Below are 22,757 nucleotides of genomic sequence, written 5' to 3' on the forward strand. Positions count from 1 at the left end.
GAAAACTAAGAAAAAATATGTTGTCAAATTAGAAAATTTATAAAAATATGGTAATTTGGCTCACAAATTGGAATTTGAAATGAAATTAGATACCAGAAATGACATCTTTTATTTCACAACAAAAAGAAGTTACAGAAACCCACTACTGTAATTCAAGAATTGTTCATTCTAAGATCTTGTAAAATAATAGACAATTCTAACGGACTACATATATTATATTGTTCTAGTTCTAAATCCAAAAGCTGCATTTGCTCTTCTTTATATTTTAAATTATGCTTTTTTCTTAGGTCCAAGCGCCATGGGATCTATGTTCCCTTTTTATGGGACTGACAATATTGCCAGATCGTTATTGTGCCCACTTGCCCCTGCGTTTTTTAATTTCCCAGAGAGAAGAGAGAGGAAACCATTAGAGAAATAAACAAGAAAGAGATAGTAGTTTCAGTTTGGTTCAGCTTTTAAAAGCGGGTACTAAATTTTAAAGTTTGCATCCACTTAAAAATAATAGAATATATATATATAAACTTTTTTTCTTTACTTTTCGTTTGATTTATGAAAAGATAGTATTTTGATTTTTAGATCTTCATTGATCTTGTGCTTTTTAATTTTAATCCATCTTCGTCTTATGTGGAGTTATTTTCTCTCCATTTTATATGAAGAATTTAGTTTTAATTTTTTTTGAACAGAAATGCAATATGTGAAATATCTATTTGAACATATGTTAGAATTTGGTAATAAAAATTAATGAATCAAAGTCTTTATATTCCTTATAAGTAATAAATTATTGGATAAGCAACAAATTAGGCTCGATAATAAAAATCCAAACTAATTGTATAGCTAATCACTTTGAAAATCCAATTGTTTCACCATCCGATCTTTTTAGAATTTCTTATAAAATCAGCGAATTTTGTTGTACTTTTTTTATTATCACATGATGTTCTATGTCTAATTTTTTAAGAAATGAATATTTCATTGATTATTTATATAAGCAATGAAATGCAAATATTTATTTTTGAAAAAATCTGTTAATAATGCACGAGAGAAATTTGAGATGGACCGTAAGGGGTAAAATAGATTATTAATAAAGCATAAACAAAATCAAGATCCAACTTGTTGAGTGGTATAGCTAGTTGACTTAAACATGAGCAATTTACAGCACACTTATGACAGGTTGAACTGGAATATACCAAGGAAACCTTAAAAAATCAGAAAAGCATTCATAATGTCATAACCTCCGAGAATTTAATGCAGTAAAGTGTAGTTATGACACGAAGTATCAAACTTCACGTGCACTGTTCTTTTGGCAAATGCATTGAAACTTGGATACACGCAATTTTATTGGGGTTGAACCACGCATTGTACTATGAACTAAATATAAAATGATCAATTGGTAATCTCAAATAATGCAATTACAAATTTATAATGTCCATTCTGAGATTCAAACTGAATCCCAGATTCGTATCTATTAAAATATTCATAGATCTCACATTAAGATTTAGTAATCCTTAAATTGTATCCAACCAAAATAAATAAATAAATAAATAAATTTATGAATAGATTTTAAACTAATTAAATGATTAGCAAGAATGCAAATTAACAATAATAGACTCCATATTTAATTTTGTAAACTAAATAAAAAAATCATACGGAACCAATCACATTTCAGGTAAAAGAGTAGACAATAATGTTTTACAAAAACAATGCACACGAATGTATGGTTCTAGTGATAAGTTCATACATGGTTTGATAATAGATTTGACTTTGACTTAAATTCAATTCAAAATTGAAAAATAGAGTGATCTAAATACGAAGGATCTTTAAAATTTAGTATGGAGTACTTTTTAACTTTTTATAACTCATTGATAATATCTATCTATACGATATAAAAGTGGGATTAGGGGAGAATAACAGGATTTCCTATCACCCTTAAAAAAATTTAAAATGTTCTAAAGTACACTTAATGATGATCAATTAAAAAATTATAGTTTATTAGTTGTTGGATATAATTTATAAAAATTATTTTTTCAGTCAATCATGGACGACCTAATTATTTTCTCACTTATTTGAGGAGTGAGAAGTCTCGAGTTCAAATCCTTTGGACTACAAGTGTTTCACCAATTTGATTATTGTGTACCCTACAGTGTTATTTCGGCCCATTAGGCCTCTAATGAATAAAAAAATTATTTTTTAAATAAATACATATAAATAATTAAGCATTTCAAAATTTTAAGTTTTATCTTTATTAAATTTATTTTTTAATGAATATATATGATAATGAGATATTTAAAAATTTTTATATTTTATTTATTAAATATTTAATTCTTTTAGAAAATATATATAAAAAAGGAAGAATTTTTTCTTTATGTTTGTATGATATGATTGGATATTTTTTCTTACAAAAAATAAATTTTCAAATAGAATATTTATAATATTTTTTTAGGAGAGAGATAAAAAAAGAAGAAAAAGGTATATTATTTTTATTAATGTTTTTTTTTATATTTTTAAGATTTGATTGGATATATTTTTTAAAAAGTAAATTTTCAAATAGAATTTATATAATTAAACCTAGATGGTAAACAGTTGAAAAATTTTAATTTTAAAAAAATAATATTTTATTTTTATATTTATATATCTATATACATTGAAATATTTTTTTTTATTCAGTGAGTTACCAATTTGATTGTTGTGTAGCCCGTAGCATTATTTCGGCCATCAGACCTCCTAATGAATCGAAAAAAATAATTTTTAAAATAAATACATATATATATAATTAAACATTTTAAAATTTTAATTTTTATATTTACTAAAATTATTTTTAATGAATATATACAATAATGAGACATTTGAAAATTTTTTATATCATTTATTAAATATTTAATTCTTTTAAGATGTACTAAAAAAAAGAAAATATACTTTTTATTAATATTCTTTTTTCTTTATGTTTGTATGATATGATTAGATATATTTTTAAAAAATAAATTTTCAAAAATAATATATATAATATAATATTTTATTTAGGAAAGAGATAAAAAGAAGAAAAAATATATTATTTTTATTAATTTTTTTGTTCTTTATGCTTGTCATATTTGATTGGATATGTTTTTTAAAAAGTAAATTTTTAAATAAGATTTACATAATTAAACATGGAATGATAAACAATTAAAATTTTAATTTTAAAAATATATATATAATATTTTATTAATATATTTATATATTTATATACATTGAAACGTTTTTTAGGTGAATTTTGAAAGAGTTTTATTCTTAATAATAACTTTTTATTTTCTTTTTCGTTATTGAATAATTTGTAAATATTATCATTTTAATTTAGTAAGAGATTTATATTTCTTTTGTAATAAATAGATGGCATATTGATCTTTAAGCATTTTTAATTTTTTTGATATTTTTTCTCTTATATCCTAAATCTATTTGATTTAAAAGAAAATAGTATTTAACAAACTGGAAAAAAAAAATTAGAACTATATATTTTTATTTTGGTCACTTTTTGGGTTCAAGAATTTATATCTATGTACATATATATTCCTTTCTTTGATACACTGTAGACATAATATTATTAGTAGAGTTAAAGTGATTTCCATTATCAATTCAGATCATCTTTTCATTTCTTTTCTTTGACCAAACAGTAAAAATAATTTATTATTATTCTTTATTATAGTCGTATATAAATATTGATTTAGAGTTGAAAACAGAGGGTTAGAGATTGAGCAATGATTTGACTTTCTTTTTGGGCACCTATTAGGGTTTTAAAAATCTGCATTTATAAATTATGGACTAAAGGATTAAGTTTAATAATTGAATTGAACTTTATTCTAAGATCACTTCATTATATAAAAATAGAATTAAGTACATAATAAGTAACATTGCAAATAATTTTTACGGTAAAATATAATACAAATTAATCACTCGTATTTATTTTAATCTAAACAAAATATATATATAGATAAAACATTGAATATATAAAGAATATAATCAACAACAACCATGTCATACAAAAAACTAATTTTTAATAAAAGAGAGACAAAATTGGTTGACTTTATCAGCCGTCTTTTTTATATTTGCTTGTGCCCCTTACTTGAGCTCTCATTGTAACCTAGTCGTTTCTTTTTTCCTTTTTTTTTTTTTCCTTCCTTCCCTATAAAATTTTTGTACGCTAATTACCAATAAATCACTCTTTCTTTCCTAATGGACAACAGACAATTGCTGCTCACATTATTTCTCACAATAGCCATGCTATTATACAACAGGCAAGTACTAGCCAATCGTCGTTGCCCCAACTGCGGCCAATCTCCGGTGCCATATCCATTTAGCACGAGCCCAGCCTGCGGCGATCCATTATACAAAATTACCTGCAAAGCAAACGCATTATGGTTTAACGCACTAAACGGATCCTCCTACTTAATCACATCCATCAACCCATTAACCCAACGGTTAACTATCCGACCGCCCGGCTTCGCCAAGAACACGTGCATGGCAGCTGATTTTGCAAGCCAAGGCTTTCAACTAGACAGTAATCTTCCTTTCAATATTACTGGCAGTAACACAGTAATTATCATGAATTGTTCGCAGTTAGTTTTTGAATTTTTCTCGGCTTTAAACTGTTCTTCTACCAGTAGATGCCATGACTATGTTAAAGAAAATGCAGTAGCAAAAGCAGCATGTGGGGCCATACCAGAACAGATATGTTGTTGGTTTAAAACTGGTGGGTCCCTCAATGAGTATAAAATTAGGGTTCGGACGGAAAGGTGTTCTGCTTATCAAAGTTTTGTGAATTTGGATTTGGAATCCCCGGTGAGTAAGTGGCCGGAGCCTGGGTTGGAGTTAGAGTGGAGTTTACCACAGGAGCCCATGTGTAAAACGACAGCGGATTGTCAGGATTTGCCAAATTCTTTGTGTTTGCCGGATCCGATTGGTGTTCGAACGAAAAGGTGCTTCTGCCTTGCTGGGTTTATGTGGGATCCCATCAATGGAGTATGTCTACTGAGTAAGTATGCTACTTTTCTTGTCTAAACTATTTTTTTTTTCCCTTTAAAAAAAATGATTATTTAGTATCTCAAATTTGCTCATAATTATAAATTTTAAAAAATAACTAATATTTTTGTCAAATAAGAAATGGCGAAATTGTAATTGTGGCTAAATTTAGAAGATTAAATAATTTTCTACTACTGTTTTTAATTGATATTAATATAGTTGAAAGTGGAAAATAAAAATTACAGACACTTAAATTTAAGCTTTACATTGAATTAGAGTTTAATTTAATTAGTTGAGAATTGACTTGGAGTGTTACACTCCAGTCCATATAAAGAAATTCAAAATATCAAATTTATTTGTAAATAAATTTTCATATTTGGTATTATTAATTTAAAACATCAATTGAATTCCAACTTCAGCGGGTTGAGAAAAATCTACAACTTCAAACTGTTTAGCAGCATGATTGATGATACGGTAAGACACTTCTTTTTGTACAGGTGAGAAGTGCAAACATAGGGGTCATTGTCATCAACACAAGACAAAAACTCCATTAATTGGTGGTAAGCACATTAGCAGCTAATTACATACGATTCAGATGATTAATTAAAACTAGGGTATATTCGAAATCTGAATTTAGATTTTTGCATTGTAAATCATCTACTTATTCTAAACTATTTGTAAATTATATTAAGGTTCAGCCCTTGCTGTGGTTGCAATGCTTCTTGGAATAATAGTTATCTTTTTAGTCTACAAAAAGCAGCATCTTCATCAGAAAAGGGAAAAATTAGCACAAGTAAATTTAAGCAAGGTAAGAGAAAGAATTTTAAGTGTAAACAGCGGTGGATTAATGGGCAGGATTTTCACAAGCAAAGAAATAACAAAAGCAACAAACAACTTCTCAAGAGACAATCTCCTCGGCTCTGGAGGTTTCGGTGAGGTTTTCAAAGGTATTATAGACAATGGAACCGTAACAGCAATAAAACGTGCGAAGGCAGGAAATACTAAAGGAATTGACCAAATTCTTAATGAAGTTCGAATTCTCTGCCAAGTTAATCACAGAAGCCTAGTAAAACTTCTGGGTTGCTGTGTCGAGCTCGAGCAACCTCTTTTGGTATATGAGTACATCCCTAATGGAACGCTTTTCGATAACCTCCACACAAGTAACAAGAAGGCACATTTAACATGGACACGTCGTCTTGTCATTGCTCACCAAACAGCAGAAGGTCTTGCATATCTACATTCTTCTGCTACACCGCCTATTTACCACCGAGATGTTAAATCTAGTAATATTCTGCTCGATCAAGAACTCAATGCCAAAGTTTCTGATTTTGGTATCTCCAGGCTTGCAGTGACAGATACAAGTCATATTACAACTTGTGCTCAAGGAACATTAGGCTATCTCGATCCAGAATATTACATTAATTTTCAATTGACCGATAAAAGCGATGTTTATAGCTTTGGAGTTGTGTTATTAGAGATGTTGACTTCAAAAAAGGCCATTGATTTTAGTAGAGTTGATGAAGATGTGAACTTGGTGGTCTATGGCAGGAAAATTTTGAAACAAGAGAAATTATTGGATGCTATTGATCCTGTGCTTAAAGAAGGAGCTAGTAAGTTAGAACTAGAGACTATGCAAGCATTATGGTCTTTAGCAGAAGCTTGTTTGGATGACAAGAGGCAAAATCGACCGTCGATGAAAGAAGTTGCAGATGAGATTGAGTACATTATGAGTCTTGTTATAGCTGATGAGAATTCATGTATTAACTCATCAACTATAAAAAGTGTTTAGTTATTACAAGATTAACCAAAGTAAGGCCTTGTACAACTTTAGCATTTCTGTGCATGCACCTGTCTGGTTAAGTCTTATGGGAAGCTTAATTTTAATTTACCAAAAAGGTTTACATACACTATATACAGTACCATGAATGCCCTTTGCAATGTGGAATATTTTCCCATTTTTGTCTTGATACATATTTATTTAAAGAACTCATTTGTCCATATAATTAATTATATAACGCTAATTGATAATATATAAACAAAAATTAATGAAATGCAAAACTCTTCGAACTTCGTATGTATGTATATATACACACTCATAAAGCCATGGAAAATACTTGCCTTATTACTCATGCCAAGCTAATAGTTAATTACCATGTAGAAAACTGTTTAAACTTTTCACTAGTTTGTCTCTTTTTCTACCACAAAAGAGACAATAATACCTTCATTAATTTGAGCCACATAAATTTAGATTAAATTTCTATAAACTCGATCTATGGACTCAACTATGAATCAAACCAATAAAAATGAACTTATACGTCATTTATAGTATTAGCTTGGTTTTATTCCATCATAAAAATGGACTCAACTATAGACCGATAATACGACCCTAGCTAATTAACAAGTACTCTTGCAAATCAACAAGGAAAATCTAGCGGAAAGTATGCAATCACGGAAGTACCCGACAATCCCTTTAACCCCCAAGTACTCTTGAAGAGAGAAAGCAAAGAATTTAAAACAAGAATCAGAAACTTACCTTCAAGTATTCTTGAAAACAACTCTGAAATTCTTGGCGCAACTAATCTTGTAGAACTCACAATCTTAATTACTAAGGAAAATATGATTCTGTTCATGCAAAGATGAAGAACACCATCTTTTCTTGAAGAATAAAAGAAAACGTAAAGTTTTTGATTAATTCAATGTTGGCTGCGATCTTAAAGATATGAACTTATTATCAATATTTATGAAAAATAATAAATAAAACAAATGCTACAATCTTAAAGAAATGAAAAAAAAAAAAATCACTATCATTTCCTACCCATCAAATTATATGTGCCGCATAATTTCATTCAAGATTAACATTTTTTTTTATATACAATATAAAAGTTGTCATATCAATTAAAAGAATTCTCTTACTTTGTGAGACTGAAGTGACCAAACTTTGCAACCATTCATTTGGGACAATTTAAAAGTTATCAAGTGAACCAAGTAAAATTTGAATGAATAACACTTGGTTAACGTGTTTTAGTATTCTCAAAAGATTATAACTCATGAATTAATGCACCTTATGGAATATATAAAACCTCATTAAGTTTTTGGGATGGAAACTAAATGAAAAAACAAAATAAAAGAGCACTTACGGATCAAATTAATCATAAATAAAGCATATGTTTGATAAAATTGAATATGATACCTTGAATGAGAAATCTGCGGTGAAGAATTATCTAAGAAATAGCTTTTGTATTTAGTATTTTGCAGGAATAATTCACAATATCTCAATAAAATTTCCATATAAATTAAATAAATATTAAAAAAATGAAAATATTGGAGAAATTCACAGAGATATTTTTAGTTTCCTTGAGCTCTTCTCAAAGTTGAACTTTTGCTTTCAATTGTCATCACAAAAACATGAAATTAGTGTCTGTTTGGATTCATCCAAAATAGAAAAACTGAAAACAAAATTTAGGTAAAGTTTATTGAATTCAAAGATGAAAGCTTGAGATTTTCATAATAGTAACACGAAATTAACATTTTTAGTGGAATAACTCTAAATGATTTTTTATCAGAGAATAGAGATGATATCATGGGCTAGTTTCAAATCACTTTATAAAACATATAGATATGCATATACGAGTATTTTATAGATAATAATATATTCAAAACAATTCAAAGTGATACATATCTATTTAGAGAAAATAATTTTTAAAAAAATATATATCAAATTAAAATATAGAAAAATCCAAAAATCCAAAAATTTCTAAAAAAAGGAAAAATAGAATGCTAAAAAATAAGAGCGCCACGTCAGCAATTTTAAATAATTATTTGCTCCAGAATTATATATATATATATATATATATATATATATATATATATATATATATATATAGATTTTATAATTTCCAAATAAATAATTAACGAAAATCAATTTTCAATGTATACACCAAACCAATAGTTAAATACTACTACATCCCTTCCACTTTAAAAGCAATATTTCATCTTTTACAAAAATTAAGAAAATGATTAGGTAGAATGCCTAAATTACCTTTCTTAAAATTATATACTTCCTATTTAATTTTACTACAAAACTAATGCTAGTTCTAACTTATTTAAAGCACTATTATTAAAGTAATACTTTCATTTCATTTTTTCGTACCTTTGTATAATGAAAAACTTTTAATTATTTGTGTAGTCAAAATTTGAATTTAATTATAATTAAAATAATGATAAAAAAGAGAAAAATAAAAATAAATATAAATATAAAATACACCAAATAAAAATGGGTAAAATTGAAAAAAAAAACTATTAATATACTCTCAAAATCCAAAATGAACACTCAAAGTGAAACAAAATAAAATATTTATTTTACTTTTTTTGAGAATAAACATAGATTAAATTAACGAATAATAGAGGCTAAATTCACCTGAACAAAATTGTCTAAGAAAGAGGGAAATTCCTCATCCCAAATTAGCTCCTCATGACTAGAAATGAGGGCTGTTTTAGCTAAGTAATGAGCTACTACATTACCTGATCTGTAAACATGAGAGAAAATGCAAGAAAGAGAAGCAAATCTTTTAGAACCAAAGTCCTATTTTCCAGTTCCGACAAAGGGACGTCGTGATTTTGCAGCTTCTGAACCAATGGAAGATAGTCCGTTTCAAGAATAATACTATTAAAACCCAGGTCTCTAGAGCAATGAGCAGCAAAAATAAAATACTTATTTCCTCATATTACAGTATAACAAAACATGTGTTATCACTATTTTGTCCCTTTGTTCAGTGAGAAGGCATTAATACCCTCATCTCATTTATTACTATTTGACTAGTTTCGTTTGAGTTGATAGTCTTGTTGCGTCGGTGCCCACTCAAATGAGATCCACAGAAAAAAAAAGAAGAGAAAAACGTGTTATTTGAAAAAGAAGAAAAGTTGGCGATTCTTTTGACAAAACGGAGAGCCGTAAATGAGTTATACACGGCTCTCTCATAACCTGCCTATAAATAGAGGCAGATGCGCCTCAACACACACACACCAAACGAAGAAAAAAAATGTAGACAAATAGTTTTCTAATTTTAAGAAGGGTTTTCTAAAATTAGGGGAGAGAAAAATAGTGAGGAAATTATTTTGGGGTGTTTTTGGGAAACACTTTGTGTGCCACAATTTTTGTATTACTCTCTTTGTATACCTACTATTTTTTAATAGTGGAAGAATTATTCAGAGTTTGTCCCCGTGGATGTAGCCCTAAACAGTTAAAGGTGAACCACGTAAATTTCTGTGTGTCATATTTTGATTATTCCGCTGCATCAATTTTCTCTTAATTGGTTGAAAGGACCCAATAAGTGGTATCAGAGCTGATGTCCAAAAACTGATATCAAAGGTGATCCCTAACAAGTCTAACTAATAATTAGCTTATTTATAATTAAATCCTTTTGATAGCATTTCAAAAACACTTATGAGATGCCAACATGATTAAAGGCTTTGAAATTAAATCAATGATAACTAAAAGTGAAGTGTTTTACATGTATATTTATAAATTAAAGTGTTTAATATGTCAAATTAAAAGTATAGAATGTCACACGGTTAAATAATAAAATTCAAAAGTGAATTTATATATTTAGCCGATGACTAAAGTATGAAAATAAAATTTTTTTGAGTATAATCTTATCAATTGATTCGGATCCTCTCTGTATGTTTTTTTTTAGCTGACCTATCAATTATTAAAATATGTGAATATTATTTATATACAAAGATAAATACAAAAATAAATAAATGAAAAAAATTATTTTTAATCACTAAAGCTACGTGTCAATCATGTGATGGTCTGATTAGTATTCTCATTTATGTGAGAAGTGAGAGGAGGAGCGCTACACCTCTATTATATAGCTCATAATATTATTTCGGTCTATAAAAGACTTCAATAAATTAAAAAATTACTAAAACCACATAATACACCAAAATTTAATTTTATATCTATTCTCTCATAAAACAGACGATGTCACCTTCCAATTCACAAATGAATGGGTTATACCAATTAATCCAATCCAGTTTTTTATACATTGTCTTTTGCCTCCACTTGTTTGGGAGAGGGATGTGAAAATCCAATAGAAGCAATATTAATTTGAGAAAAAAAAAAAAAAAAAGAGGAGAGGATTAATATGATTTGATTTGAAAGAGACTGCGAGATACAGATATCCTTGTCAAAACAGACATTAGTACATATCGTAGGACCTATTAAAAATTCCATTTCAAAGAGTAATAACAGTAAGCTGGACAAGAATCATCATAGCATAAGCTCTTCGTCTTGGGACTTGAAACATAACATATCTTGAATCTTGAATCTTGAGAGATTATTGCGCTTTCCACTGTGACAGGAAGTAGTAGGAACCCTTTTCGTACTGTCGACGGAGCAACTAGCTACCACTCAGAAAGGGACGCGTGTTAATTTAAGATAATGGAAATCATATTGTTAATTAGGAACCAATGTACATCTTGAAATTACAGCCAGACATGTAAAACGAACTCACGTAACCGAGATTGGACTTTCATTAATTAAACCAAAAGCGATTCTTATTATTATCGTTTTGTTTGATACTCTAGCAAAATTAAATCTTCTAACGTGTAAATTTAATCCTGTACTTCTGCCTATTATTCTTATGATTCCAGCAAAAGCTATTATTCTTATGGTCCCCTTAATTTTACCGACAATTATTATAATCATACACTTTTATGTTTTAATAATAATCATATATCTCACTCAAATAAAAATTTTACATAGATTTAATTATGATATTATATTTCACATTTTATTTTGGTGAGAAATATAATTATTACTGAAATATAAAAATACGTATTTATAATTTAACTTCCACAAAGCTTAGGAGGCAAGCGCACAGCCGCATTATAGATAGTGGGTCAAGGAGGAGCTAGCATTATAGATAGTGGGTCAAGGAGGAGCTAGAAATATTTTCTAGTAGGATCATTTTATTTAATTTGATTTTTAGTAGAATCAATTAGATTAAAACTCTAAATTTTTCACTATATATTTACTTTTTTAATTTTTTTATCAATTTAATCCTATTTTATAAATATTTTTTTAAAAATTGAGTGGATCAATTGACCCCACTTCACATAGTGTGGCGCCACCCCTAGGCGGAGCCACATTATAAATAATGGGGTCAATTGATCCGCTTAACTTTGAAAAAAATATTTATAAAATAGATTAAATTGATAAAAAAAATTAAAAAATATATATATAGTGAAAAATTTAAAAGTTTTTAATCTAATTGAACCCACTAAAAATCAAATTAAATAAATGATCCAATTGAAAAAAATTTCTAATTTTGGCACTGTTCGAAGGCTACAAAAAAAAAATTTATCAAAATTCAGGATCAAATTTATACATCAGGGCAAATTAAATTGCCATCCTTAATATAACAAAAACTAGATCATCATATTTGGATTAGTGCTATGATTAAAACAACAAAAATCTTTTAAGTAGTGCGATCTATATCTATAATTATATATGAATAAAAATTGCTTTTAATAAATAAAAGAAGACTTAGATATGATCATGCTTCTCGAATAACTAGTTCCAGCTTTAGAATTGTCAATTCCGATTCCAAAGAAATATGAAACTGAATTGAGATGCTCTTAGACGGATCTAAATCGCAAATTTTAATTCGATTCCAATTTGAAATTGAAATTAGACGACTTTTTCAAGTATTTGTTTTAATTTTTTATGTGTAGTCCGGTCGGTGTATGAGAAATGTTCGAATTCTCTCAATCACAATTGTTTTCACCAATTTAGTGGATCCAAGAGAGACTACTCTTATTGTGTATTCTACAGTATTATCTCGGTCCATCCTCTCAATGAATAAAAAAATAAATGAATAAATAAAATGAAATTTAAAAAGACATTTTTTATGTTTAAAAGGCCAAAATAGGTAAATTAAAAACTACAAACTTGAATAGTGTAAAGCACCTTTGCCCTTTTATATATGTATAGATATTTATTTTCTTAAAAAAAATCAATATATTTATTGTACCAAGGGATTTGCAAAATGTGAAAATACAATACTATCATTATAATTTTCATTTTTATATATGAAGAGTCCCACAAGCAGTCAAGTGGTGACAATGTATATGCCTGCCCTTAACTTGCAGATCCTTCTAGGAAAATGCTAAATCATTTTGAGATAAACTATACCAGCCATGTACAATGTAAAACCATTTTGAAATATGTCTCCTCTCCTCTTCTCTTCTTTCCACGCTCCAAATAACGACACAAAAATTGTCCATCCATCTCTTACCCAGATAATAAAAAATCTTCAATTTCCTTCTTTAAATATATTTACATTGCATGATACACAAGAATAAGTACACCTAAACATCCCAAACCAACACTAACATGGCCAAGACTAGTCTGCTTATGATATTAAACCTTATGTTTTCGCTTCTATCCACGTACTCCCCGTCTACTATTGCCGTGCGCTGTTGCGGAGATTGTGGCCGGACTTTGGTGCCATATCCACTAAGCACCGGACCGGATTGTGGTGACCAAAACTACAAGATTCGGTGCACTTCAGGCACATTATGGTTTGATACACTAAATGGTTCATCCTACGTGATTACATCAATCAACTCATTAATTCGACGAATTATAATTAGACCAGAAAGCATAGCCAACAATTCTTGCAAATCTAGTGAATTTATCCATATTAATTTTCCATTTAATGTTACCAGCAGTAACACCATAGTGTTACTTAATTGTGCAGAGTCAATGTTGCACTTGAAACCACCTATAGATTGTTCACCTGCGAGCATTTGTCATGCCTACACTAAGGACAAGGCAGGTGCGTGTGTTAATGCACCGTTGTGTTGTGCATTTAGGACTAGTGGGTTGCAGAGCAGTGGTTATGGAATTAAGGTTCTGGGTCGAGAGTGCGCTGCCTATCAGAGTTTTGTTAACTTGGATTTGAAGATGGTGGCCGTGCACAAGTGGCCGGAGCCTGGAGTGGAGATAGAATGGGTTTTGCCTCTGGAGCCAGTTTGCAAGACTCCAGTGGACTGTAAAGGCTTGCTGTACTCCAAATGTTTGACTGATCCAACGAAATTTGGAGAGAAAAGGTGCTTTTGTGATGCTGGTTTTAAGTGGGATCCTGTCAATGGATTGTGTCAAAGTGAGTCTTTCGTTTTTCTTTTCATTTTTAACAATTTTCTGGATTGGTTTCTGCTTTGGTTTTTGGCATTAAGCTTGCAATTAGGAATTACAGTATCTTTGAAGTTACATTTTCATAGTAGGTATTCAAAATTTTCACTCAAACAAGCTCCAATGCCTGTATCACATGGAAAATTTTCATTTCAAATGACCCTTTATCCAAACACAACGAAAAATTATTGGCTGTGGAGTGAAATCCTTCTCTTTTTGCAGATGTCAAGTGTCGCCCAGGGAAAGCTTGCAAAAAACGAAAGAAAAAGACTGCAATGTTTGCTGGTACGTACGTAGTTACCCTGAATCATATATATAAGTTCCATATCTTGGTCTGTATTTTATCAATCAGTTGAAATTTCGTTGCAAATCTACCATTCATCAGGTGTAGCTCTTGCCGGAGGAGTAATGCTGCTCGTAGTAGTAATCGGAATTCTATTCTATAAGCAGCATCATAACTCGAGAAAAGCACAAAAGAATTTGATCAAAGAGCGAAAAGAGATTCTAAATGACAAAAATAGTGGCAAATCGGCAAGGATTTTCACAGGCAAAGAAATAATAAAAGCAACCAACAGCTTCTCCAAAGAAAATCTTATTGGGTCTGGTGGATTTGGAGAAGTCTTTAAAGGTATTCTTGATGATGGAACTATAACAGCCATCAAGCGCGCCAAGCTTGGAAACAACACAAAAGGAACCGACCAAGTACTTAATGAAGTTAGAATTCTTTGCCAGGTAAATCACAGGAGCTTGGTAAGACTTCTCGGCTGTTGTGTTGAACTTGAGCTGCCTATCATGATTTATGAGTATGTTACTAATGGAACTCTGTTTGAGCATCTTCATTCGAGCAAGGCGACTCCACTGACCTGGCAACGCAGGCTTCACATTGCACATCAGACAGCTGAAGGTCTAGCATATCTCCACTCTGCGGCTGTTCCTCCCATCTATCACCGTGATGTAAAATCTAGCAACATCTTACTTGATGAGAAGCTTAACGCGAAAGTTTCTGATTTCGGGCTTTCTAGGTTAGTGGAGACAAGTGAAAATAATGATAGTCATATCTTCACTGGTGCACAAGGAACTCTTGGTTATCTAGACCCTGAATATTACCGGAACTTTCAGTTGACGGATAAGAGTGATGTTTATAGCTTTGGAGTTGTTCTAATGGAGATTTTGACTTCTAAGAAGGCTATTGATTTTAATAGAGAAGAAGAAGATGTGAATTTAGTGGTTTATATGAAGAAGATAATGGAGGAAGAGAGATTAATAGATGTTGTTGATCCAGTTCTTAAGGAGAGTGGAAACAAATTGGAATTGGAAATGATGAAAGCTTTGGGATGTTTAGCAGCAGCCTGTTTGGATGAGAAGAGGCAGAATCGACCTTCAATGAAAGAAGTTGCTGATGAGATTGAGTATATTATTGCTATTACTTCAGGAAAGGTTACTAAGAAATCCTAGCTAGTTGTATGTTTTGGCACAGCCATGAATGATTAAGTGCTATTAATTTATTGAATTTTGGTTGCTAGTTGATCTTTATTGCTTCTATTGAAACTTGTCTTTAATTTCACTTGAGGAACCCTTTTCTAATGCTTCATTCTTAAGTTGATAGCTTTTTCAATATATGGTTTTTTAATATATGGATTTTCAAGATTTGAATTTGGATCTTTTCTCAGAATGAAATATACACTTGCCCTAAATAAGAATTTTAGTTTTAAATAAATAATTATTTATTTATTTATTTAATTATTACTTAATAAATTACATTAATTGCCTTCAAAATTAATGCGTATTAGTTATTTTCATTTAGGTCACAACTCTAATTCTATATATTTTTTTTTTCAGTCACTAAATTTTGATTTTAATTCTACACAGTGGTAATTGAACAAATTCCTGTTGCTGGAAAGCTGAAATGTACATAAAATATTTCATAAAGAAAATATAACCATGGAGGAATATAGGATATTGGGAAAACAAAGGTTGCAAAATATAAGATGTGTTCCTTCGTAGAAAACTGAATTAATTTTTTAGAAAAATTTTTCAAGAAAATTGAAAAACAGAGATTAGATCAGTCAATTTTCTATTTAAAAAATAATTTTTTATTTGAAAAATTAAAAAACAGTTTTTCAATTTTTCAAAATTTAATTAAGGTTTAGAAAACAGTTTTCCTCGTCAGTTTTGAACTTGCGTAGGCCAACTCGATACCTGAGTATAAAATAATGAGTAGATTCTTTTTTTAATAAAACATTTTATTTTTAATTATTATATTTGAAATTAAAAATTAAAATTTAATGACTAAAAAATTCCAAATCAAAATTCCAAATCAAATTTATACATACGTAAACCTACTAAACTTGCCTCAAAAGTTAAAATTGTCAAATTAAAATTTCGTTTAGACTCCTGTTTATTTCTAGAAAATATTTCCTGGAGTTCCCAATATTTGAGGTGCTTAAAAAAATCAACCAACAGAAAATATTTTTCAAGATCAAAAGAAAATTAAAGGAAAATATTTTTGAATATTGACAGACTTATTGCAATCGTATATATAAATATTTATTAATTTTATTAATCACAGTTAGCTACCACTATTGATCATCTGACTATTAAAATTTATCATATTTAACAACAAAACTTTTAAGTATGAAATTTCTATAACTATAAATATTTTTATAATCTTATAAATTAAATACTGTAGTTTTTTTTTTTTTTTTAACTGATTTTCAATATTGCATCCAAACAATAGAATATGAGTTAATTGACAAATACTTTTCAAGGAAAAATATCCAAGCTAAAGGAGAGAATAAAGGTATTATTCTTTGTGCAATCTCCATGACAACCTAGATAGCTTAACTCGAGAAAGTGATTATTCTTTGTGCAATCTTAATGACAGCCTAGAACCTAAAGTGTCATATAAATGACTATATTACCGTTTTGACTTGAGCCATCTAATTTTACCTAATTTATTACTAATTCCAAATATCACCAATATAGGATGTGTTTGGAAGCCTAGAATTGAAAGATCTTTGTACAAATTTGATTAACAATATAGACTCAATTGTATATGAAAATTACTAACAGAAGCAAATCCTAGCAACAATACAATAGAGAAGAGGAAGTTTGAAGTGAATCTCAATGGCTGACAACTTCGTTACAATTACAAAGGATTTTCTTGAAATAAAGGCCAGCAAGGACTGATGTGGGGATAGAGCCGGCGATCGACTGTAAAGAAACGTGCGTGTCTGTAGGATTAGGATTGTATAAGGCTAAAACCACGCAGGATACATCATACAACAGTTTGGCTTGGATTTTGTGGTTTTTTTAACAATAAAAACCACACCAAACTAAAATAAAATAACCAAAAATTGAGAAACACCAACCAAGCCAATCAAATTTCCAACGGGTTCAGTTCAGTTTTTTGTTTAAACCGAATAATGCTCATCCCTGCTCATGACCATAACCAAAATACTTTATGTGCATAAAGGAAGCTAATTGCAAGTAGTGAATGAAAAAGAAAATCCGCATAAATTGACGGTTAACAGAAGAAACAAAATTTTACATGTGAAATATAAGATACTATCATTTGTGTATTCACTAACTCCAGAGCAATGACATATGAGTTATACTATCTAGATAGATGCTAAGATCCAGAACATCACATGAGATGATATGCTAACAAGAAGCCAAGTGAGGAAAGCAAAAAGTACGGAAATCTCAAACCTATTACATGGAAGATATGCTTGGGACTTGCAAAAGTTCAAGTCTCTTGCATAAAGAACAAGGATGCCCGCTGATGAGCTTGCAGCTGCGAGTGATAACATAGCAGTCACCTGCATATTTTCAAACCATTATTTGTCATGCGTACGCTTATATCTCTTTTCATTTCATCTTATGAATGCTTTATTCAAACAATCCAATTTAGGTGCAATTCCTAGGATGCAAAACTTTTTATAATTAAGCATCACAAGAATAAACCAAAATTTCAAAGGAGAGACTAGATAGACAAATAGAAAATTTAACGCCAACATAAATATCCTAGGTTCAGCCTCCATGCTACTGAACAAAAATAAGGAGCAAAGGTCCACCAACTGTAGCCAGACATTTAGCTTTCATATACTACCATGAGTCAATTACTAATATGACAACTGCATAAACCATTATTCATTAAGTATGATTCTTTACTTTGACATACAAAAATGAGAAGAGATGAGACAAAATTTGAAGCTACCAGTAACACGTGATCCTTGATGAATGTGGTTTTTATGCCTAACAAGATTAAAAAAAAAAAAAAAAAAAAAAAAAAAAAGAAACCAATCTGTGGGGCACAAACCTGCTAAAGTGCATCACGGATAGAGAAAATAGTGGAAACAGTAATATAGTGATAACTGACGTATTAGTATATGTATATATCACAAGAATAAGGTGATAAAAGAAGAATAGAATATTACCCAATCACCTACAACAAACAAGCTCACTAGGACAGGGTTTAGAAGATCTCTCTTTCTTCTGAAAGCATAGATGTCAAGACATGCAAGTCCAAAGCTCCACAGAACTTGAAGCCCCATCGATGCAATCAAATAGCTGAACCCAAGGGCATACATCACTATTAAAAAGAATGTTATAATCATTATTGAAGTGCAAATCTGGAAGAAAAGATCAGAATGATAATTACCTAAAACATTAGTTAAATAGTGAATATGATTCAGGCATATTGAGGTATACAGCATCAACAATATGGGATACAAGCCATCACAGAATAGTCATTTGGTCAACTTGCTTTCAATTCATTTGACTATAAAGAGATAGTCAATGGCCCATTTGTGCAAGTAAACCAATGAGTATTGATAAACTAATATACCAAATAAATCTCCAGAATTTAACATTAAAAGAAATAATAATAATTTGTGCTGTATGACAAAGATTCTTTGCAATAGCGTGCAGAAAAGAAAAATTAGTGCTCTAAAATGTTGTTATTTTCTTTTTAGGCAGTAGGAAAATTAGAGGTTGATAGATATCTAGGAAAAAGAGAGTTCAGTATTTCCAATTAACTTGCAAAATGCATGCAGGGACTCTAAAGGAACAAGAGTGCCAACACTTGTGTACCGGAAGAAAAAAAGGACTGTGCTGCCGCCTAGTGAAAAGATTTATGACCACATCAGATGATTTATTTATAAAAGCTAAAAGAAGTCATGTGACATTTAAGACTCCAAGAGACCTCGTTCCATTTCAGAGTATAACAACTATGATCTCAAAACAAAATTATGGTAACTAGAAAATTTTCGCAATGTACTTTATGTGATGGCGATAACATTATATGACCTCATATGTCCACCAAATTGCCATAAAAACACTTTGAACAAGAACATCAATACACAGGGAAAAATCAATTAGGTTGGACTTTGGACATGCTGCAGCTCATATAAATTGATGTTAGAATTAGCTTCAACAAAGTGACAAAATTACACTTATCAGAAAAAAAAAAAAAAAAAAAAAAAAAAAAAAAAAAAAAAGATAAACTGCAAGGCAGAGTAGAGGACTATTTTAATTGAATAAGAAAAGTAATTGGTAAGCTTCTATTCAATAAGGAGGAGCCTGTATCACAATTTTCAATTAGCCTAAAGTCCCAATACTTAGAATTACCTTCAGAAAAGGACAGGGAACAATTAGGGGCTTTTTCCTTAAGTACAGATGCAAGCAAATAGTCAGACAACATTATCACAAGAATTTTACCATACAAACAAATACACCATACAATAGGCATGGCATCTGATATAATAATGCCATGAGAATAATTCGACAGTATGATGTTAAATTGCCAATTCTGGATTTCCAGTAGAAATCATATTTACTAGAACTCAATGCTTCAAAGGGCTTTCAAATTCATTCATCTGCCACTATTACAGATTGTTAAACTTAAAGTTCTGCTTAAATTTTTTAGGATACAGTATGAATTTGGCCAAAAATAAAATGGTAAAAATAATTAATATCTACCCTCTCACTCAGTCAAAACCATTTCTTATTGTACAATTGATACCTCTAATCCAAATTGAACAGCATGATAAAAATATACAAATTGTATTTTCAATTGGCATTTCACTGGACTTATTATAATCTGTAGACCAATATCTATGGCTGCATTGCACATTAAATTTGCACACCGCCATATACAGTCCAAAAGTCAGGCCGGCAAAGCAGCCTAATTCAGGTTGACGAGAAGCACATATTAGTTATCTACTGGGTGAAAGTCCAATTTTGGCTAATGGTCCAAAATTCCCACCTATTCTTTTACTGTTTTTTTGCACTGAGAACTCATTGTCCAAATTTTAACTGAAAACAGACAGGCGACCACCTAATTAAGGGGTCCGTGTATCCAATGAAAAAACAGGACAAAATTTTATTCACAGGAAAAATTATGGAAGGAAGGTCGCCATCCATAAAAACACTGAAATGTAGATAGATAATAATAAAAAGTCAATCAGAAAAAGTACTTTAATTAATATAAAATAAAATAAAACAATTAGGATTTTCTAATTCCACACCAAATGACTAAACATACATCGTTGTAAATCACCAGTAATACGATCATTTAGGGGAAAAACAAAAGGCAAAATCAAAATGAGAAAAAGGGGAGCTGAAGAAGCAGAAGAAGAAATACCAGAAAGCAGTGTAGCTAGAGAAGCCAGTGGCAGAGGCCATAAGTCCAATCGAAGCAGCGGCAAATGCACATTGCGAAATTCTCAGAAATAGCCCACTAATTGTTCCTGGACTCCCTATCAACTCCTTCATTTTTTTCTATCTCAAATCAAAGGGTCCTTGCCTTGATCAAAGGACCCCAAGAAAAATTTTGATAGAAAAGGCAAACCCTAAATTTCAAAATGTCTCCGTCACTCCATATCTAGATTATTACCTTTATTTCACTTATCAGAAAGATCAGCCCTAGAACTCGAGTATTACACTCTATTCTGAGAGTAGTTAGGGCTTTGATTTGAAGGAAATGCGTTAGATGCAGGTGATGTAATTCTCATTCCAAAATGAGACTCGATTATTATTATTCTGGATTTGATGGCTTGATGGTTCTTTTTATGTTCTTGAGATAGGAGCACTGCAGCTGTTTAATAGTGCAGAGTCAGAAGCAGTGAGCCAGTGACTACTAAAAAGCAAAACCGAACTGAAACTTTCCAATGTGCAAACCGAACCGGCCGAATTAACGACTCATTCATCCCTCCGTTAAATAAGTTATGAAATTACTTCAATTTAAAAAAAAAAATTGTAATCACTAAAATACTACTTTTAATTTTGTGAAGATATCAAAAGATAAAAAATACAATTAACAAACAACAAAACCAATTAAAACTATGTTACTTTTAATGGAATTGGAAAAAGTTATTATTAATATTTTTAAAATTCTAATCAGCTTAATAGGTCATAATTGAATTGAGGCGATTCAACTTACAATAATAATAATTAATTTTAATTTTATATTAGTTAAAATCGGCCATATGAATATTTTGTTCCTATTATATTTTGTTCATTGCTACATCTTTGCTAATATTCGAAAATAATATATGTTTTGAAACAATTTTTCTCTATCCGATTCTAGGTCTATCTCTTTCATATTTAATATCTACAACCATCAACACATCATACTTACAAATTAAAACTAGTTAGGGATCTAAGCAAAATATGAGGAAATCATCTTTTACATTATTCTCTTATTTTATTTCTAATTTATGCTACTTTCACCTTCTATCGGATGTTGCCATTTCTAATCTTGTGTTACCATATGTCTATCTTAACATTATCATCTATGCAATATTTGTCTTATGAACAAATTGGACATTCAAGACATTCTTAATTAGGAAGAGTTTATGAATTTCTTTTAATTATAAAGTTTATTATTCTGGAAGATTATATATTTTCTTTTTTTAGTAAGATTTGTATTTCATAATTGGTTATTTAGAGCATTTCTAATGCAATCATGGATTACTCAAATTTATTTGTTTCGCCAGAAAAAAATTAAAGTTAAAAAAATAAAAAAATTTTCCAATGCTATTATTTATTTAGTCCGTGAGTCTCACCGACAAAAAAAAAAAGACATTGCCTATTATGCTCCCTATTTTCAGAGGGTCTCTTGAACAACGTGACTCATCTATTTATTCTTTTTTTTCCTATTTACTCATTTTTTTTTATTTTCTTTTTATGTATTCTTTTTTATTTGCATTCAAACTTTTTCTGGCGTTGAAACTGATTTTTTTTTCACGCTCGAGTTCTAATACCGGAGATGCTAAGTACAAAATAGTGTAAAAGAAAATCCCTAGCAATTGGACCAATGAAGGAACTCGATCAAGACAACCATGGCCTGACAATCCACTAACAAAATCAGGAAGGTAGAGAATATGATTTTAGTTTACTGCATTTAGTTATACGTTTAAATTTAATTATACATAATTTTGAGAAATAAAATAAACATCAACAAAAAAATTCTAATATAACCAGGATACATTGGAAAGCCATTTTAAAAATCTAACGTCTATAAATACATATTCAACCACATCACCATCTACAACTTCTATTTATTAAA

The 22,757-nt window shown here is 29.9% G+C and overlaps 3 protein-coding genes across 3 annotated transcripts; 2 read left to right on the forward strand and 1 right to left on the reverse strand.

Moving 5' to 3' along the window:
- The first annotated feature begins 4,200 nt into the window (after nucleotides 1-4,200).
- On the forward strand, nucleotides 4,201-6,775 carry LOC105646717 (wall-associated receptor kinase-like 20). Its single transcript, XM_020684321.1, has 3 exons — nucleotides 4,201-4,990; nucleotides 5,484-5,546; nucleotides 5,679-6,775. Exons 1-3 carry the CDS (start codon nucleotides 4,201-4,203, stop codon nucleotides 6,773-6,775), a joined length of 1,950 nt encoding a protein of 649 aa, XP_020539980.1.
- A 6,356-nt stretch (nucleotides 6,776-13,131) lies between these two features.
- Nucleotides 13,132-15,707, forward strand: LOC105646716 (wall-associated receptor kinase-like 20). The gene is made up of 3 exons (XM_012232637.4): nucleotides 13,132-14,156; nucleotides 14,408-14,470; nucleotides 14,571-15,707. Exons 1-3 carry the CDS (start codon nucleotides 13,385-13,387, stop codon nucleotides 15,638-15,640), a joined length of 1,905 nt encoding a protein of 634 aa, XP_012088027.2. The 5' UTR covers nucleotides 13,132-13,384; the 3' UTR covers nucleotides 15,641-15,707.
- A 1,975-nt stretch (nucleotides 15,708-17,682) lies between these two features.
- LOC105646702 (CASP-like protein 5B2) lies at nucleotides 17,683-21,307 on the reverse strand. The gene is made up of 3 exons (XM_012232617.4): nucleotides 20,832-21,307; nucleotides 18,625-18,757; nucleotides 17,683-18,006 (listed from the first exon to the last, which is right to left on the reverse strand). The coding sequence occupies exons 1-3, from the start codon at nucleotides 20,960-20,962 to the stop codon at nucleotides 17,806-17,808; spliced, it is 465 nt and encodes a 154-aa protein (XP_012088007.1). The 5' UTR covers nucleotides 20,963-21,307; the 3' UTR covers nucleotides 17,683-17,805.
- Between the last annotated feature and the right edge of the window lie 1,450 nt (nucleotides 21,308-22,757).

Source organism: Jatropha curcas, chromosome 2 (assembly GCF_041381405.1).
Source record: "Jatropha curcas cultivar XTBG-Jc1 chromosome 2, XTBG_Jcur_1.0, whole genome shotgun sequence".
Lineage (NCBI taxonomy): Eukaryota > Viridiplantae > Streptophyta > Magnoliopsida > Malpighiales > Euphorbiaceae > Jatropha > Jatropha curcas.

Excerpts from the sequence above, each read along its gene's own strand:
- LOC105646702 (XM_012232617.4), bottom strand. The coding sequence starts at position 20,962 with ATGAAGGAGTTGATAGGGAGTCCAGGAACAATTAGTGGGCTATTTCTG. Across the intron at positions 18,758-20,831 it reads TCTAGCTACACTGCTTTCTG|CTATTTGATTGCATCGATGG; the intron begins GTATTTCTTCTT and ends CCTTGGGTTCAG. Across the intron at positions 18,007-18,624 it reads TGTTTGTTGTAGGTGATTGG|GTGACTGCTATGTTATCACT; the intron begins GTAATATTCTAT and ends GAAAATATGCAG.
- LOC105646717 (XM_020684321.1), top strand. The coding sequence starts at position 4,201 with ATGGACAACAGACAATTGCTGCTCACATTATTTCTCACAATAGCCATG. Across the intron at positions 4,991-5,483 it reads GGATCCCATCAATGGAGTAT|GTGAGAAGTGCAAACATAGG; the intron begins GTCTACTGAGTA and ends CTTTTTGTACAG. Across the intron at positions 5,547-5,678 it reads AAAAACTCCATTAATTGGTG|GTTCAGCCCTTGCTGTGGTT; the intron begins GTAAGCACATTA and ends AATTATATTAAG.
- LOC105646716 (XM_012232637.4), top strand. The coding sequence starts at position 13,385 with ATGGCCAAGACTAGTCTGCTTATGATATTAAACCTTATGTTTTCGCTT. Across the intron at positions 14,157-14,407 it reads TGTCAATGGATTGTGTCAAA|ATGTCAAGTGTCGCCCAGGG; the intron begins GTGAGTCTTTCG and ends CTCTTTTTGCAG. Across the intron at positions 14,471-14,570 it reads AAAGACTGCAATGTTTGCTG|GTGTAGCTCTTGCCGGAGGA; the intron begins GTACGTACGTAG and ends ACCATTCATCAG.